The 18,591-nt window shown below is 45.6% G+C and overlaps 1 protein-coding gene across 13 annotated transcripts in view; it reads left to right on the top strand.

Annotated features, from left to right (window-relative positions):
- NCKAP5 (NCK associated protein 5) overlaps positions 1–18,591 on the top strand; it is a 912,592-nt gene that overhangs the window by 853,456 nt on the left and 40,545 nt on the right. For 11 of the 13 annotated variants that reach the window (XM_072960866.1, XM_072960868.1, XM_072960864.1 and 8 more), the window contains 2 exons: positions 1,010–1,324; positions 3,818–3,954. In XM_072960866.1, coding sequence (XP_072816967.1) covers positions 1,010–1,324; positions 3,818–3,954 — 452 coding nt within the window. Of the gene's footprint in view, positions 1–1,009; positions 1,325–3,817; positions 3,955–6,985; positions 7,119–7,992; positions 8,158–18,591 lie in introns of all 13 variants that reach the window. The other 2 variants (XR_012072522.1, XM_072960870.1) reach the window with 2 other exon arrangements.

The raw sequence follows: 18,591 nt of genomic DNA, 5'->3' as shown, positions 1-18,591 counted from the left end.
CTGGTATATTCTCCTCTGTGCCTAACATGGTGCTAAGGTGTGCCTCTTCCCCAGTCAGACTGGTAAGATGCTAATATAAACTTTACTAAGGATGTTTCATTCTGAGATTATCATGTGAATAGGAGACTCTTGGGGTGACAGGCAGATCTTGGCACCTGTCTCATGGCTTAGGTAAACTATGTCACATTTCATAAATTAACTACGTGATCATTTTTTTCAGATATTTTGCCTGGCTAGAAAATGTTTTGAAGGTGAGACAAAATTAGCAGAGTATGTCACATATGGTGAAATCAGTTTGATTTGTTTTAGGGTATAGTGGGATCCCTGGGAATGACAAGAAATCCAAAGGGTACTTATGAGTTCTGTCATTGCATAAAGGCAGACAGAAAGACAGAAAGTGGTCCTATGGTGTTCTCAGTAAGACCTCAGATGGCAGTTAAGTCAAGTGAAGCCCACATGATAAGTGATGTTCCCTCGGGTAAGGTACCTTTTGGATGACCCTTAGAGCATGTGAATTACTTGTCCTCACAGTCAGATTGAGAGGCCAGAGACTTAGTTCACTGCTGAATGGATGCTAATTCATGCAAGAGATGCAGAACTGCCTGTGTTAGGACATCATTTCAATTTGTTATGTGTGCTCATTACTCTTCTCATTTCAGTTAGTAAGTTTCACCTAAATGGTTGAAGTCGTATGATTCCAAGCTGACATAAGGTGACCAAAAGTAATGTTTGGTCTCTAGAGTTCTTTTTCTGTTATAACTTGAGAGAACCATGCAGGTTCTCTTACTGCCAGGAACAGCTGGCCTTCTTACTTCATATTACATGAAGGGAGTATTTTCATGTTTAGCTAAATGTCTGCTTCATGCCGCTCGCTGGAAACTTACTACACCATTAACAGTATTTCTTCCCTCTAGAGATGCCCTTTCCTCTAGACCAGATCCGAACGTCCATGATCCTTTTCTCCTTTTATGTGAGCCATCTCTAATCCTCACTCTGTTACTCCGTCTAGAAACGAACTGCCAGATGAGGACACTGGACAGTGGGATTGGAACCTTCCCACTCCCAGATTCGGGAAGTCGCTCAGCAGGACGGTACTTATGCCAGCCAGACTCCCCAGAGGACCCTGAGCTGCTCCTGTCTCTCCAGCCCACCCTTTGTACAGCTTCTGCCATACGAGCCCAGACGCTTGAACGAGAAGTGCCATCCTCTGCAGACAGCCGGGGCTCTGCAGACAGCGCCATTGTTCATTCCACCTCTGACCCCATCATGACTGCCAGAGGGATGCGACCTCTTCAGAGTCTCCTCCCCAAACCAGCCTCCTCAGGTAAAATGCCTGTTACCTTCCAGATTAAATTGTTTTCCCACCAAAATAATGCACTTGCTGACAGAAATGGAAAACAAGCAGCAGAAAAGGTCTCCACCAGGAGGTCAGTCAGTGACCTCTGCCCAAAGGAAATGTGGGCACATGAAGTCTCTCTATGTCATCAACCAAAAAGTAAAAAGACAGGTTATCAGACGTTATCTGCTCTTAGTATTATTTACAGAGCGTACAGATACATAGAGGAAACCAACGTGTGAGCATAGGTATATGGATATAGACATTGATAAAGAAAAAAGAACATACAACATGCACTTCAGAGTTTATCCTTTAAAACTTAACTCTGCATATAGACCAATTTAGGCCCCAGACATAAATTTAGCTGAAAAATCGTCTGCCCTCTAACTAGAAACGTATGTCTTCTGACATATTCCTATCCTGTTCAAATGTGTTTATATGTTGAGCTGTAAAAAAAATATAGTTTGATATATTAGCAGTAGATTGTGGATTAACTGCAGTGGAAGGAGGCAGCCTTTCCCCTGAGAAGCACCGTCTTTCGCTGCAGTCAATGGAAGCAAGCTTCCATGATTAAGGATCGGACCAGGCTAAGGGTCAAAGTTTTTTCATTGTTCCCTCAAGATAAAGAATATTTATTGCAGCTCAGGAAGACACTAAATAATCTTTAACTGGTATGACTCATGTGGCATTTATGATGTGCATGAGCATATGCACTAGAATTCTGGAGGCTTTCATTTAAGATTTGATGGCGAGAAAGGAGCCACAAGTAGAGATCATACCATCGGCTTCTGAGAAATTAGGAAAGAAGACTTTTAATTAAACTTCTTTGAATCAATGTGATTGGGCTATTTCCATGGCTGAGTTCTCCCTCCATACAGGACTCCTAAGTGCCACGAATGTTTAATCACAAACTTCTGCTCATTTCAAGTCAAGGCGACATTTTAAAAGGCTGTAATGCATATTATTTTTGAAATAAATGCATTGTTAATTAATGACACAGCATCCAGAGAGTCAGGGGCGAAATCGTAGTTATAGATTATGTGCTCCATGCCTGGGTAGTCGCGTGTGTGACCTCAATTCGGCAGCAGGCCGCCGAGCAGACTCCATGATTAAACACTGTCATTATAACAAATTGAATAGAAACCGCAAGCCTTGAATTGCTTCATAAGAAGGAGATAGGGAGGAGAGTGTTCTGATCTTGCTGCTAATATTCACTGCACTGGTTTTCTCAGGTTTGTGTCTTAATTAAATGGTCAGGAAGAGTTGGGGAAAAAAGGAGTATATGGTATAGGGCGAGGTCAACACACTGCGGGACATTTTTGTGCCATGCAGCCTGAAGCTTCCTGTCCACCTCAAGATATTGTCACTGTGTCCGAGGCAGGGCTGGCTTGCCAAGGCTTCTCTCTTCTCTGTGGCTCTAAAAATTAAGGAATGGAGAACGAGCTGAAACAAAGGAAAGTAGTTTAGAGCAGTCACTTCCTGTTTAATATATGGGTTTACATTGGTTTTTCTCTTATCCCTGCATCAAAAATGGAAATAACTGTACAAGTCTCCCCATGCTGGTGGAAATACAATTACTTGGCTTCTGCTCACAGGCAAAATGCTGTGGAGAGGCTCTCACAGCATGTCTTGTTGATAATCACTGAGGCTGGAGGGTAATAACAGCAATTCTCCTTTCTGGCATGAGGAAGGAGTCCACTCCACGGGGTAATCTACTGTTAACGGATAACGGAGGAGCTTTCTTTAATCAGTCTCTTCTAATTGCAGCCTTGCATTTACAGTGTAACCCATGGGCCAGCAGCAGAACCTGGGAGCTTGTCAAAAATACTGCATCTCAGACCCCACTGCTGATCTCCTGAGTCAGAACCTGCAGTTTAACAAAAGCTCAGCCGATGCGTGTGCACATCAGAGCCTGAGAACTAGAACTGCCCTGCGAGATCTTTAAGAGTCTGAGCGAGTTTCCCAAACCACCTTATTCAAAATGACCTTCATAAGTATTCGAGGAAAATCAGGGTTCCCTGCTTAAACATATTTGGGAAAGGCTGCAAACTCACATCTTCCCTTTGGAAATAATGACCATTCCTATTAACACAGTGAAGGCTCTGAGAAGTCCTCCGAAAAGGAAACCCAGTTGTTACTTGATGCATGACACTGCCCGTGGAATAATCGGAGTGTCCCAAGCAGTTTGCCTGCTGAGCCTTTTTCTAACACAAAAAGCTCATTAACATTTGGTGGAAAAGCGGTCCAAGGACAGTTTGCCTTTGGGTCTCCCAAAGTGGACACCCTCGAAAGAGATACCTAATTCAGCAGACGTTTCTGTTAGCACAGAATTGCAGGGGACAGAAATGTTGGGAACCTGAGTTTTCACTGTGTTTGGACCTTTTTTTTTTTTAATTTCTGAATATCTCCCCCACCCCCCTCCCTAAACTTGTAAGGAGTTGAAGAAAGCTGATTGTATTTCATATATGTTTCCTCATTTAGGAAAAATCAATTCCCAAATGCAGAATGAAGCCGAGCCGAGGCCTCAGACTTGTTCGTCCTTCGACTACCCTGAAAACACCATGGCCAGCGAGCCACTTCCAGCCTGGGGGGGCGACAGCACGGCTGCCCAGACCCAGGTAAGGGAGGCCGACAGGAGGGCACCCTCTGCCCGCTGGTCTGAGTGGGAAAAGTGGCCTCCTTATACACTTCCGTGGTAGGTTTAATTTAAGTCAACTCTGTTGTGGGTTCAGCAAATAAAACCAAAGCCCCAGGCTCTCCTTTTTCCCCTGAATTATTAAGTAACACGGTGGGCTCTTGGGAGGAATTCAGATGCTTCTACTTATCCGCACCCAGCCTCTTGAGGTAAGGATGCTCCGCCCTATTTAGAGGTTGTGGAATGGTCATTCCCTCTCCCAAGCCATAAGAGCACCACTTAGAATGATTTAATGATATTTATCGTTGTCTCATCAGTTATTTTAACTCTTACCTTGCTCCTATGAGGCAGGAAAAGCACTATAATTGTATTCCCTTTAAGGATGAAGAAACTGAGGTCTGGAGTGGTCAAATGACTTGCCAGGGTCAGTGAGGCCTGTGTTTCTTCCATCCCCATCATTTTTGCTGGGGGTTCTCCATCCACCCTGAGATGGCCCACAAGGCCTGCTGATGTGTGATTGGACCTAGGGTGGAACTCAGGGCTCAGCACTTTTTGGTCATCCCTCGGTATTCCCTCCTAAGCTCCCTCCCGCTTACCTCTGCCAGCTAATTACTTGGGCCATATTCAGCCTGGTCACGATTTCTCAACTTGCCCTGGCTGGCCCGCTTCCAGGTCCTCGGTGGTGTCCACAGTGAGAAGAGTGGGAGGAAGGACACAAGGATAATTACCAGGGCTTCCCTGCCCCTCCTAGACCCTTCCTTCGTCTGCTGCCTTGGCTCTCCCTTTCCCGGCAGTAGGAGGCCCTACCACTATTTCTACTAGAGTTCCTACCCAACTTTGATGAGGAAATACCCAGATGAGCCCACACTCAGGTCCCCCACAGCCAGTGTGGCCAAGCCTTCTTTCATCCTTTAACTCCTCGGTATGGATATGGGGCCCTGGACAAGTAACGGAAGAGATCCCTAGGCCCAGAGCCTCGATTTACAGCAGAGGACACCATCTCCAGAGATGCTAGACCGTGTTCAGGGTCCAAGGGAAAGTTACTGTGGCGCTGAGATTAGAACTCAGCCCTTTGAATTCCATGGCCAGCACTTGGAACAGGGGTCTGGAAGGCAAAGGAGAAATGAGTGTATCCTATCATGCCTTAAGTCGGCACAGAAATGTTAGGACCCCTGCAGAGCAGTAGTTCCCACTCTTGAGCAGGCATCAGAATCACCTAGAGGGCTGCACGTCTTGCTGACCCCCACATACTCCCAGTGTCTAATTTGGTAGAGATGGGGTGAGATCCAGACCCTTCTAATAAATTCCCAGATGATGTTGATGCTACTGGTGCAAGGAACACACTTGGGGAAGCTCTGCTTCAAGAACTCTGTGCTTGTTTTGGGGACTGAAAAGCTGAGAAAGCCCAGAGTTGGAGGGGAAATCATTCAGAAATGACAGGTGGTGATAAGGGTGAAAGTGTTCAGGCAATTCCAAGAAAGTTAAAAAAAAAAAAAAGAGAGAGAGAGAGACAGAGTTAGTGCTGCAGGACGGAGGTATCCCCTCTACATGTGACAGCAGGACGCTCCTCACCCATCATTCATATCCCCCAACACACACACCTTTCTGGGGTCCCCTTCCTCATCATTCTGCACCAGCTGTGCCCATTGGAAATCCTGCCTGGATTTGTAAGAGTCACAACTCTGGCTTGGAACTTACAACTCTGCTTCATCGACTGTCAGGGAGGGAAAGTTTAAAACAAGAGTGAGTCTTCTATTTCCAGTCCCGAGCATAGTGCCTGGTTCCATTCGTGTCTGATGAATAGATAGAGGGATGAGAAAATGCATCTCATCACACTTAGGGTCCTGCTGGAACTCTAGATGGGGCTCCCTTGGAGCCACACCAGTAGTCTTGTCATCCTTCACAAACATCCCTGCTAGACCCCTAGCATCTCCTGTATTGAGCTCTGTAACCCCCAGAACCTAGAACACCACTTAGCACAGAGGAGGTACTCAACTGGCATCTTTTGAATGGCTGAATGAGCAAGTAAATGAATAAGGAAATAAAAGAAATGAGTAATTGCTTCAATTTATAACCCCAGCTGAGGGAACGTACATCCTAAAATGTGTTTTTATAATTTCCAGCCGAATGACACCTTCCCAAGGAGACTGGACTTGAGAGATACAGCCCATCCACCTGTGCCTAGGCTATCTGGGATGGCTGTGGAATAACAGGCTCTAACACAGTGGTCTGCAGACATAAAAGGGGGTCCATGTGGTCGTGACACTACACACAGGAGTTGCAATCTTAGATATCAGTGTTCTGCTTGTGTTCCCTGTGGGAAAAACTGTCCATACAGTATCAACAACCTCAACAATTCTTGAACATGGCACTATCACTACACCTGCAAGATCCTCGTGGGTCAGGCTGTGTGTACATGGGAGCAAGAGGGGCGACTGAGTCCCTCGACCTGGGAACTGTCAGTAGACTCGAGGATTTTATATATAAGCCTGTAGGGCTAGTGACTGTGTACTTTCCAAAAGGCTCCTGTCCTTTCAGGGGCTGGAATAAAATTATGAATTAGGCAAACATTTATTCTTTTGTTCCCAAGGTTGATTATTGTCATATTCTCTGATACCTGAAAGCAAATGATGAGATCTATTAAATAAATAAGCCATAAGGATTAGAACAGTGGCTCTAATTGGTACTTGAGAAAAATAGACCCCATTAAAAAAAAAGTGTACAAAATGCAGAGTGAGTAACTGTGGGGACTGTCTTGTGCCTGGGACAATGGCAGCATGTGGTCAACTGCTTCATCCGTGCATCCCATGCCTGCAGCTCTGAGCGGACTGTACCGGCTCCACGTGAGGCAGACGGATGGGCCAAGCACACTTGTTTATGGGTGGAGTGGTGGAAATGGAGTAATTCCATGTACACAGCGACCACCAAATATGAACAGTTTCACATCCTCATGGAATGTTCTGCGCATTTCGATTTGCGTAAATGATCTTACCAGTCTCATATTACTCATTTAGGACAAGGTGCCCAGAATGTGTGCGTACTCTGCCAGCGGTGGCAGTGATAGTGACAGTGACCCGGACTATGGAAGTAATGGTTTTGGAGCTGGAAGGGGCAAGTTAGTGAAAGCAAGGAAGAGCGCCACCCCAGGTAACGCCCGGCGGGCACCCCGCACATCCGGGGCTCCCCTCTCTCTGGGGCAGCCCCCATCATGCCTTTCACTGTGCTCTGCCTCTACTCCTCCTTTGATTTTACACTGTAGCTCCACATCTCTCCTGGGATCTAATTTTCTGGTACGTCCAGGAGATAGTCTACGTGCATCAATTTGTTTTCTGGTATCATCTGAATGACACTGCAGTACAGTCTGTAAGGACTTTATTTCCAAATCTGGCATCTCCCAAAAAGTCTCCAATTGAGTTATCTCCACAACGAAGCAATGACTATAAAGATAAGTTTGTTCTTAATTACATACTTTGGCAAGCTGAATCATCAGTGAGCCGTGGATGGGGTGTTCCAGGCTCTCCCACTAATACCATGCTGTGTAACTCTGGACCTGTTAGCCATGCCGTTACGAACACGTCTGTTTACAAGGCTGAAACTCCCTCGTGTTATTTTTATTTCAATCCAAATTGGCAGTCGAAAACCCACTATCCCGAGGCATTAAAAACATTCAGATGGCATTTCCTTACAGATACAAGGGGACAGATGATCCCTTAACCTAAACTGTGATCTGGGATCTGCTTCTAATCCACTCCAGATTGCCAGAAATATTTTAATGATACAATGGATAATCATTTTTTTCGTACTAATGAACTCTTCTTAGATACTAATTTAGCAATTGTCTGATGAAACCGTGACTTTTTAAAAAACAAGACTGATACGTTGCTTTTGAAAAAAAAAAAACGTAATCTAGCAACCATGTGTATCTTTGATTTTCCAAGAGTCTTGGCACTTGTGACACATGGGGGTAAGATTGTCCTGTAAGAATCATCAGTAAGCTGAGCCTCCTCTTTGTTCCTTGCAGCCCTACAAGTCACCAGAGAAGCAGGACCAATGGTTGGATCCTGCAAAGTCTTGCCAGAGGAGAGTGGCCAATACCCCTGGCACAGTTAGGCTGCTGTTCCTGTTAGCTCTCGGTGGTCTGTCGTTGTCCCACACGTGGCACAGAGACACTTGAAATGTGGCTAGTGTGAGTAGGGAACTGAATTTTTAAATTTAATTTTTGCTGTAGTTTTCCTAAGAGTTCTCACTTGGGCCCTTCCACTTTTCTCTATTTTAACTTATTTTTATTTTAATGAACTTTTAGTATTAATAGCCACATTTGGATCATTGTGCAGCACAGGGGGTGAGAATGGTTCATGCCAGTTCTAATTAAAAATACAACACGATTCACTGATAGATTGGAGGTGGGGTGAAAGAAAAAGCAGAGTCAAGGTTGGCTCTCAGGTTTGGGTCCTGGAAGGGGTAACATTCTGCTTGCTAAAACAGAGAAGGCTGAGGACGGGGCTTCAGGAAGCAGACCGGTAGTTGATGCTAAGTTCAAGGTGCCTCTGAGCAAGTGGAGGTGTTGAGTGTGTGGTGGGCTGTGTGAGTCTGAAGTTGGGCAGGTCAGGTCTGGTCTGGAGACGGACGTAATCAGAGTGGCAGCGTGTTGATGGCATCTAAGACCCTGGGTCTAGGTGAAATCAGGAAGGAGACAGAGTGCTGAGGCTCCCTGTTCAGACCTGTCTCTCACTCTGGCAGTGGGGCTCCAGGGGTGGAGGAAGGAAATGGGGAGCAGGGAGGAGGGGTGGTCTAAAGGCAATGTGAAAACTACTTGAAAAAGGAAACAAGGATTAAGACAAATTACCTGACTCTCAATGAGGGAGTTCCTGAGTAGGAGAGAAAAATCACTTTAGGGTTCAGATTTCTCACAGAGCTTGTAAGTGAGTTGTGCGAGAGCAGTAAGGAATAAACATCAGGTGATGGCTCTGCACCCTGGTGAACAGGGAACTTGCTCCTTTACTTTTTTTCTATCCCTCTGCAAAATGAAGAGACTCTCAGCCTGGGTTTCGTTCTCTCTATGCTCATCCTGATCCCTCCAACCAGAGCAAATCCCAGTTTCAAGGAGCGCGCTTCTTTCGTTCTGTTGCTTTAGCCTCAGGGCACACGGTGCTTCTTGGGATAAGATGCAGAGGAACCCTGCAAGCAGCACAAGCATCTGCCCTCTGTCTTTAAAAGTGAACTTGTTGCCAGAGCTCTGTCATCCGCACACCCGGACCCAGCCGGCCACCCCCTGGCTGGGGCGGATCACGGTGCTGCCAGGAAGGGAAAATGTGCCGACAGCTGGCTTGGCGGTGGGTGCGTGCTGGCTCTCAGGCCACCTGGGAACTGGCGTTTAGGGTGGATGCAGCACCGTTAACTTTTCAAATGTTGGCAAAGTTGGTAGGAAAAGCAAATAGAAACAATTAAGGGAAAAACACCACAAGGAGCACATGCCTTGGGTGGGCAGGAGAGACGTTCTTCCCTCGGAGTTACGACATTGCCTGGCTTTCGTCACATGTGTCTGTGACGTGAGATCACCCCCACCTCCCCATTCCCTCTTTAAGTTACAAGGTTTAGCAACAGAGGTCCCCGACCAGCAGAGTGGAATTTGCCAGTGGATCTTAAAGCCTCAGTGGATGTTCTCCAAAATAGTTGGCCTTTCTCAAACACACTCTCTCCCTGGTTCCCGGAAATTTCCCTCAGGTAGGGAGGGCACCTGCCAGTGCCAATCCATCTCCAAGGCTTCTAGGAAATGCATACTCAATGGCCTCTACCCCACACCCTAGGCTCTCCTCTCTAATCCTTCCCATGGGCCGCTGTTCAGCCATTCAGTGCTCATCCGGGGGTCACAGCATGCCTGGGGGGGCCCTCCCTTTAAACCAGAGGGCCCTGTGACCTCACATTCCCCGAGTTCTCCCATCCACTTGCTGCTTTGAAATACACGAAATATGGCAAAAGAATCCTCCTCCTAAAACTCTGCCTGTGGGCTCATAAAGCACACAAAAATATACACATCTTGTTTTTAAGGTTGGTTTCTTTAGCTTGACTTTGAAATATGTTTAGAAAGTCCAGGTTGTTAGGGCAGTCAGCATTGGGAGCAAGATTTAGGAGCCAGGGAGGTGGCGCAGCGGGTGAGGTAGCGGACAGGGTGAGTCTGTGGCTTTGTTTCCATGGAGCTGCCCACTCTGATTTGCCACGATGAGCATCACCAACACTCCTGCCCCTTTCCTGCAGGCAAGGCCAAAGAGAAGGCAGGAGCAAGGGACAGAGATGAAGGAGAGAAAGAAAACCAGGGACAGAATGTAGGATGAGGAGGACCCAGTGGAGTTGCAGCAATGAAGCCCCAGTCTTTGCGTGGAGCAGGGGAGGGGAGTCTCCCCGCTGACTGAACTCCCTGGACCTGGTTGGCAAAAGGTGAGATAGCAATTTCTAGCCAAGGCTCCTCCCCTAAGCTTCTGATACATCTCTCTGGGTGCCCATCACCATCACATACCCTGCTAGGCTCTTCAAGGGCAAAACTCCAAGCTGAAACCTCTCTTTTTCACTGTAGAAATCTCTGCCTCCTAGTCTCTCTGTCTTAATGGATGGTCTCTCTTTTCTTTCAGTACGAACTATGAAGCTAGATGTTTTCCTTGACTCTTCCTTCTCACGCCCCCATCTCCCGGCAGTCCCTGGAGGGTCCTACCAGCTGGTTTCCCTCCCAGATGCTTCTCACACCTGCCCCTTCTGGGGCCCTTCTACTGCTGCCCCCGTAGCACCTGCACCTAGTCTGCAGAGCCCCACTGCCTCCCTGTGCCCCTTCCCACCTCCAGCCCTGGCCAGACTCATTCCCCTTAAACACATCGATCCTGATGTCACCAAAGTATAGAACCCCATCATATTGTTCCTTTGCTTAAAGCCCATCGAGGACTCTTCATTACCCACAGACAAAATCCAATGTCCTCCTCTTGCAAGTTTCACCTTTGCCTCATCTCACTGACTGGCTTCATCTTTCTCTATGTCTCATCTTAAATTTGATGCAGCATCAAAATGCTTGTCAGAGTCCTGAACACATGGTGCTGTTGGGGGCCTTCGTGCCTTTGCTCTCGAGGTCTTGCGTCCTGGAATGGCTTTCATTCCAGCACCCTTCTTCTCTGACCTTTGTGTAACTCTTACTTAGTCTTTAAGACTGAGTTCGGAATTTTCCTCCTCTGAAGTCTTCCCAATGCTCCTCCATCAGCCACGCTCAAGTTACTCTTCCTCATTTGTTCTCTTCCCATACCTTGTATTTATTTCAATCACCTGCCACATGAGATTACAGTGATTTCTTTGCACATTCAGCTCTCTCATTAGTGCCAAAATTACTTCTCATTTGTGTTCTGCACTGAGTACAGGGCCTATTAGACACATCATAGTTTTTTAATAAAGGTTAAACAACATCATAAGTGTTGAAGAAAAATACAGCACAGGACTGGTTAAGGCCTTGGTTAGTTCCTTGTGCACATCCGTCATCCACTTGGGCCCTTCCTTATCCAGAGAAAGAAGAACCCAGACCCAGAGCAGCTGCTGACGGAGAGAAATTGAATAAGGATATTTCTCCCTCTCTGGATGGTTGTGCTAGAGAAAGTGGTAAATCCATTTTCCCAATCATTCTCAAGGATGTAGAAGTAATTCCTCTTACTCTTCAGTGATTCTTAATGGAGGCTGTTGGGGGCCTATTAGAATCTTCTGTTTGGTTTTGTTTCTTTTAAATGGTCACATACCCCCTGGCTGGATTGTCATATCTCTGCCCCAATTTGAGAGTTACTGTCACAGAGAAACCACTCTTATTGATGAAAATGCGTCGTACTCTTGAGATCTGAAAGAGAAAAGAAAGAAAGGGTCAGGAACCTTTGATCTTCGATACCTGTTCTTTGAAAATCTCCAAGTCGAACTGGTTAGTGGATAAACAAGATTGGCAGAACGAATAAAAGCAGAGGAGGGCTGACCTGTAAACTAGTTCGTCTGGTTTACTCAGCAGTTATTCTGTTTCTGGGCCAATGCCTGACCTGGGGTTTGAGTGTGCAGGTTAGTGACATAGCCCTGCTCCCTCGATGCTTCTAATCAGACACACCAACTAGAAACGTCATCTGAGAGAGATGCTGCTTGTGCACCCTGGACACCTGTGTTCCACTGCCAAAGGCTGTGTTGTTGGTTCCTCAGAGTGAAGAACCAGAACTCCCATTTCTTTTCAGTTTTCATAAATATACTTCCCACTAGTGCCTGCAGGTCACCATGCTCTCGAGCTGACTGTCAAAAGCTCTCTCTCCCTCTTCGGGCTCCACACCCTCAGATGCTCTGATCGGGTCCAATGAGCAAAGCTTCAGACCCACAGTCCCACAGCCACCAGATGATGCTCACCTATCAAGGCCCAAGTTCCTGAACAAGAAGTACATTTTCTTCATTTCAAGGTGATCACACTCAACGAATTACAAAGAGCCAGGGCAGATTAGTTAAAAACAATTAGTCTTGTAGTAATTAGAAAAACACAAGGAAATGATGATTATGGACCAATATTGAAAGAGACACTGAAGGATAATGGCCCCAGTTCCTGGTTAATTCCTCAGCTTGACTATTTTGAGATTCACAACTAATTATGCAGAGAAGATGAATTTTAAAAATGCTGCCACCCTGTCTTGCCAAGGCCAAGGACTTTGGCTATTAATAGAGCAATCAGATTTTGCTATATTATGGAGAATTCACACAAAGTTGCATCTATTTTAAAGCATTCATCTGGCACATGACTTAAAGATGACAAATCTCTGTAATGTGCAAAATCAGCATTGGGTTGAACTAAATCCAAACTCATTAAAATCACTCGAAGTTCCCCCGGAGAAATCTATTGTTTAAAATGGACACTACAGGTAAGAGTTATCTTTAGTCCTTCCTGGAACTTCTCTTATTTAGATCATTTTAAAGATCGGCTCTATTTTTGGCAAACCCATCCCAACTCGAGGGGAATGGACACATGCAGTATAAAACAAGGGAGTCCTCTCCTAGCATGAAAATCTCTTGGATGACAAAGAGAAAGTACTGACCATGCCTTACTGGAACCAGGGTCTCCAATTTCTCTCTGTCACCATTCATCCATCATCAGAAAACCCTTACAGCTGTTCTGCTTGGATTTGCACGATGCTGAAGTTTGGGGGTTTTTGTGGGAAGAAGTGTCATGCACAATAACAAAACAAAACAAAATCCCCACTAGCTTCTAAAAGCCACGTGGTCAGAAGCTAACCATCAGAAAGAACGCACTGTGTCTTCACAGCGGCTTGAAAAGGGAGGCTGTGATGTGACCTGCATTTAATTATTTAAGCTGCATATTGTGAAGCCCTTAAGAAAGCAAATGTCGCGATGAACAGAATGAGTTTACCCTACTGTCGAAAGAGCAGTGTGCCGTGGCGAGGCCGTTGCTCAATTAAATTGGACTGTGGGATACAGAGGAGATAGAGAGCAAATCTGGGGACCCTAATGAGACATTTTGGAGGGAAGAGATGCCCCCCAGACTTTGTCACTCTGTGACGGACCGGCTTCCCTCCCCCCCTCATTACCACAGCACCCCAGTGCTACCCGCCTCAAGTTCAAACATGGTATAGCCCAAAACATTTAAACAGAAACTTGCAAAGTAGAATCTCAAAGTACAGAAAAAATCCTTGCTTGTTGTGGAATGGAGGGTGGGGGAAGCAAATGATACTTAATGCTGTGCAAAATAGCCATCTTCGGCTGCCAGGCTGGAAGAAAACTGGACAGTGGATCTAAAACTACATAAGGAAGCAGTGAATCAGATGCCACTTCATTTGTGAAAATGTGTGTGCCCCCTCAGCCTTGCGCAGGGGGAGCAGAATAAAGTGGACCCTGGTAGACCTCCAAGGCCCCTGCCAGCCGGCAGCCCTGGAAGCACATCTGAGGAGGGCTTTGTGGAGCCCGCACGTAGTCCAAGTGATACCCCCAGTGTCCACTCCGGGCCATTTAGTGCAGTGGCTTTCAGACACGGTGATTGTGCCCCCACCCCCAGGGGCCATTTGGCAACATCTGGGAACATTTTGGGTTGTCACAACTCAGAGGTGGAGGGGCTGCTAAATGTCCCGTAATGCACAGGGCAGCCCTAGTAACAAGGCATTATCCTGCACAAGATGTCAGTGGTGCCAAGGAACAGCCAAGAGATTAACCTCCAAGTGTCCGGAACGTGCGTTGGGAGGGACAAGCAGTCAAATATTTATGCCAAACTATGACAGGGGCCATATCCCCCTGGCTGGCCAGCAGGGGCAGCAGGCCTGGCCTGGCTACCTGACTGGGTGGTTAAGATGCACTTCCTCTGAGAGGCTTTGGAAGGGAAGTTCCTGCTCCTGTCGCAGCCTCTCACACTGGCCTGTGGAGCCTGTTCCCGAGGCCCTGAAGAGTGTGTCAGGGACACGCTGACTGTCTGAAGTGCTAAAACAGCACAGATTGAGGCTGCTACCAGTTAAGTCTCTTAGTGTTTCATTCCTATCTCTCTCAGAAAGCACATGCCCTGAGGAGGCGGAAATCCTTTACAAGACTTGAAAGTTACCCGAGGACGCTTATTCCTCACACTGCTCCAGAGAAGTAGGTAAATTGCAATTAGATAATTAAAAGAAAAGAAAAGAGAAGAAAAGAAAAGAAAAGACATAGTCAACAGGTGTTTGGGTTTCCTGGGGGACCTCAAAGTTTCCTACTTGGCTAAAAAGCACATTGTGACATTTGGAAAGGGCTCATTGCCAGAACTCTCCCACGGAATGGTGAAGACTAGGAAGATTAACATAAATCTCAGGCATAAAAATGCTGGGTCAGTAGAAGGAGCTCTGTTGAAGAGAGGGGTAAGTGGGGAAAAGAAAGGGCTCAGGATTCAGGAAAAATCTTGGAGATAATTATTAGAGTTTACAGAAAGAGAATGTACTGTGCAAATCTTTGAGCTATGGGGAGAAAGAGATAGATGTATTCTAATAACTTAGAGTATTTTGTTCTTGGACTTGAAGAATAATGACAATGATTATTTCTAACATTCTCCCATCCCAACTGCCCCTCCTCAACCAGCCACAAATCTCGAAACATGTCCATACTATACAGCCAAGCAGATAAGCTCCAGAAAAAACAGGGTTCCTCCCCAGTCAGCAGCCAGGTATTTTGCCAGGAAAAATGTCAAGCATCATTCAGTGAATCACACAACTGGTTGTTCTCTATGAAGTTCTTGGAACCTAGAAACCAAAAGCCATGAATCATTGGCCAGATGTGTTGGACATGCACGTAATTGGGAGTTAGGATACCTAGTGAAGAGACTTTGTGATCCTGGACCAATAGTGTTAACCTTTCTGAGCCTTAGTTCATTCCATCTGCCATCCAATGTTCACTTTGCCTCCTTCTCATGGAGTTGTTCAGATATGACCATAGGTGTCTCAAGGCTTCCAGCCCGCAGAGTGCTAAATCAGTGAGTGGAATTTGTTAAGGTGCCGAGGGAAAGAACAATTCCTGGAATTTAAGGTTTAGGATAAGGTTGAGGAGGGGAGGGGAGCACAGGACTGGCAAACTGGGGGCCAAGATAATGTGAAGCTACGGCCTCAGAAAGCTAAACCTCCATCATAACTTATCCAGGGCTACACGGTTTCATTAAGGGAAATACCATGTTATCTCTATCTGTTGTTAACATCCAGTCTAAGGAAGGAAGAACTTATTTAAACTTCTCTGAAACCAGCCTGGCAGCATCCTTTTTCCTTATTATTTCTTTTCTCTGTAAGTAGCAATATCCCAAGCTATCACTCAGCATCATTGTTTCCAGATTCAATTATGTGGGAACCAGAAATATGGTGAGGCTGGATCAGGTGGGGGGAAGTTCCATTTTTAATTAGACCAGGAATTTTACTATAAATGAGTAAATCAGCCCACTCTTTAAGGAATTTAGTTAGAAAAGAAGACCACATCCTTTCCATGGTATTGGCCAAACTGGTTCTCGGTCTTGGGCAGGCTGAGGTCAGTGCTTGGCTCCCAGCCTCCCCCTAGTCAGCCTACTCATCCAGTTGTGAACCCCCAGAAGCATCATAAACAGTGTTTTCTTCTACCCTCATCTTTTTCACTTAAAAAAATTGTTTAAATCTTTTAATATTTTTATTTCTTTTTAAAGCCTAGTATTTTATCTTTGTTTATTTATGGGAGCAGGGAAGTAATTTGGTTTCTTTATTATTGTTGTTGTTGTTGTTTTTTATTTATTATTATTTTAATGGAGGTACTGGGGATTGACCCCATGTGTTTTTTTTTCCCCCACTTCTTTTTAAACCTCCCTTTTATCTTGGTTTGCTTGGTTCATCCTATGCTATATATATCACGTTAACCTTTTTCATCTTGGGATGTTCCCTCACCCAGAAACCTCCAAGTATCTTCCTGAACTCAATTAGGATTCCATAGAAAGAGAGGCAACAGGGTCAATATTTTTTAGGGAAGACCCAACGCTGTGCTGACGTCATTCATTGCCCTGCAGTGCCCACGAAATCTTTGAGATATGCAGAAGGGCTCAAATACCCAACGCGAAGTAAGCCTGTGTCTTCTTGGACCATAATTTCCTTAGTGGTCTGGAGTAAGCATCTTCCTTTGCCTAATCTGGCCTGTCCTGAGCTAGGTGTCTTCCGGACTCCCCTCCCACACCAGGGCTGATATTCTATCTCTGTGAACAAAGCCCATAGTGACCTCGACGTCAGCCTTCCTGCTTCAGGATCCAGCAGTCTTTGCTGTTCGGAGAGCTGCTCAGAGTTTCCCTCGTTTTGAAATTTTTCAAAATTTGATTTTATTGTTTTGATCACAGAAGTGTCTCCCCTGTCTCTGGGCCCCTCACCTCATAGGTTACCATCTTTATCGGTTTCTTGTTCATCCTTCTAGTCTTTGTGCAAACAAAACTAATGCAAATAAATACTCTGCATACAAAGGGAAGCATACTATAAACACTGTTCGGCATCTTGTTTTGTTCTGTTTTCCTCCAATTAATAATATCTCCTGGAGATCATTCAGTGTCAGTACTTAAAAGTCTTCCTCCTTTTCCACAGCAGCATTGTGTGGCTGTGCTATAATTAGTGTAACTAGTTCCCTATGGAATGGATCCCCAGAATTAGACTGTTGAGTCAAAGGGTGAGCGTATCTTCAGAGGAGCTGTGCCGTTTTCACATCCACCTGCAGTGATCAATGTGCCTGGTTCCCCAAAAACTCACCAGCAAATTCAAAGTCAAACTTTTGTGTTCCGCCAGTCTTCCATAGGAGAAATGAATTTCCAGTGTGGGTTTAGATTTGATTTCTCTTATGAAGAGGGAGGCAGAGAACTTCTGTTTAAATCTACTTCAATGTCATTTGTATTTCTAACTCTGTGAATCATCTGTGAGTGACCTTTGCCCAGTTTTTTATTGGATTGTTTGTCTTTTTAAGCTCAATTTCTCAGAGCTTTTTAAAATATAAGGAGATCATTCCTCTGTTTGTGATACAAACTGTCAATGTCATTCCCAGTTGCTCACTTGCTTGTGACATCACCTATGATATTCCTTGCAGTAGAGAAGATTTTATTTTCCTACGGTCAGTCTCATCAGTCTTGTTTTGTGACAAGCCTTTCCTCACTCCAAAGTTATTAAGGAAAAAAACTCATGATTTTTTTGTAGTACCCGTACAGTTAGTATTTTTGTCCTGACATATGGATCCAAGTTTGTTTGTTTTTTAATTTGACTATCCAGTTGTCTTATGTTAGTTTTATTTCAAAGAGATACTTGAGCAAAGGGGAGATGAACCAGTTTCTTTTATGAACAGCTGTGGAGGAGACAATTGGGTAACTGGGAAAAATGAAAAGATCCCAGTTCCTTCCATTACAGTGATTCAGCGGGCCAGGCTGACCCTTTCATCCCCACATCCTGCAGTTTGAGTAGACTCAGTTAGTACTCCTTGGGGACTCACGATGAACCATCACTAAGTTGAGTGCTGTGGGCAACAGAAAGGAAGCATGAAATGTGGCCCTGCTCACACAGAGCTTACAGTCTAGTTGTAGAGGGAAGTTAGAAACCTTAGAAGCCATTACCAACAGCAGCAGCATCTAAAAAGTATGATACAGACGCCCCACCCCTGCCCTGCCTGCGTGTCCCTGTCATAACTCCTTCTCAGTGACCCTACCTTCATGGACCAGCACAGGGTCTTATTTTCCCAAGTCAAATGAAGACTTGCTTTCCCATTTCAAATGGAGTGGATCATCTCAAAGTCAGAGCTCTGGATCTAGGTTTACGCCCCTCCCTTGTGATCGTGTGACACCCCAGACTCACCGTGACCATCAAATTGCTGTTATCCCCACTGCCTTCCTTGCTTGTTCCTTAACAGCAGGATTGTGACCTTTTCCACTGAAGCTCCAGCATGTGGCAAGGGCTTACTGGGTGTTTACTGAAGGTCTTGGGTGTAAGGATAGTCTGTGACTGTGGGACTGAGTGCCCACAGGGTTCCCAGCACAAGGAATGCAGCAACGAGGCTATCTCCCTGGAGGGACTGCTGGGGTCAGCCTTGAAGAAGCAAGTCTGAGTTGGCATAAAGAAGAGAATTTCTCTTCGGGGCTAGTGAG

This window comes from Vicugna pacos, chromosome 5, assembly GCF_048564905.1.
Source record: "Vicugna pacos chromosome 5, VicPac4, whole genome shotgun sequence".
In the NCBI taxonomy this organism is placed as follows: domain Eukaryota; kingdom Metazoa; phylum Chordata; class Mammalia; order Artiodactyla; family Camelidae; genus Vicugna; species Vicugna pacos.
Note: the sequence above shows the minus strand (reverse complement) of the source record. Positions and strands in the feature narration are given on the sequence as shown.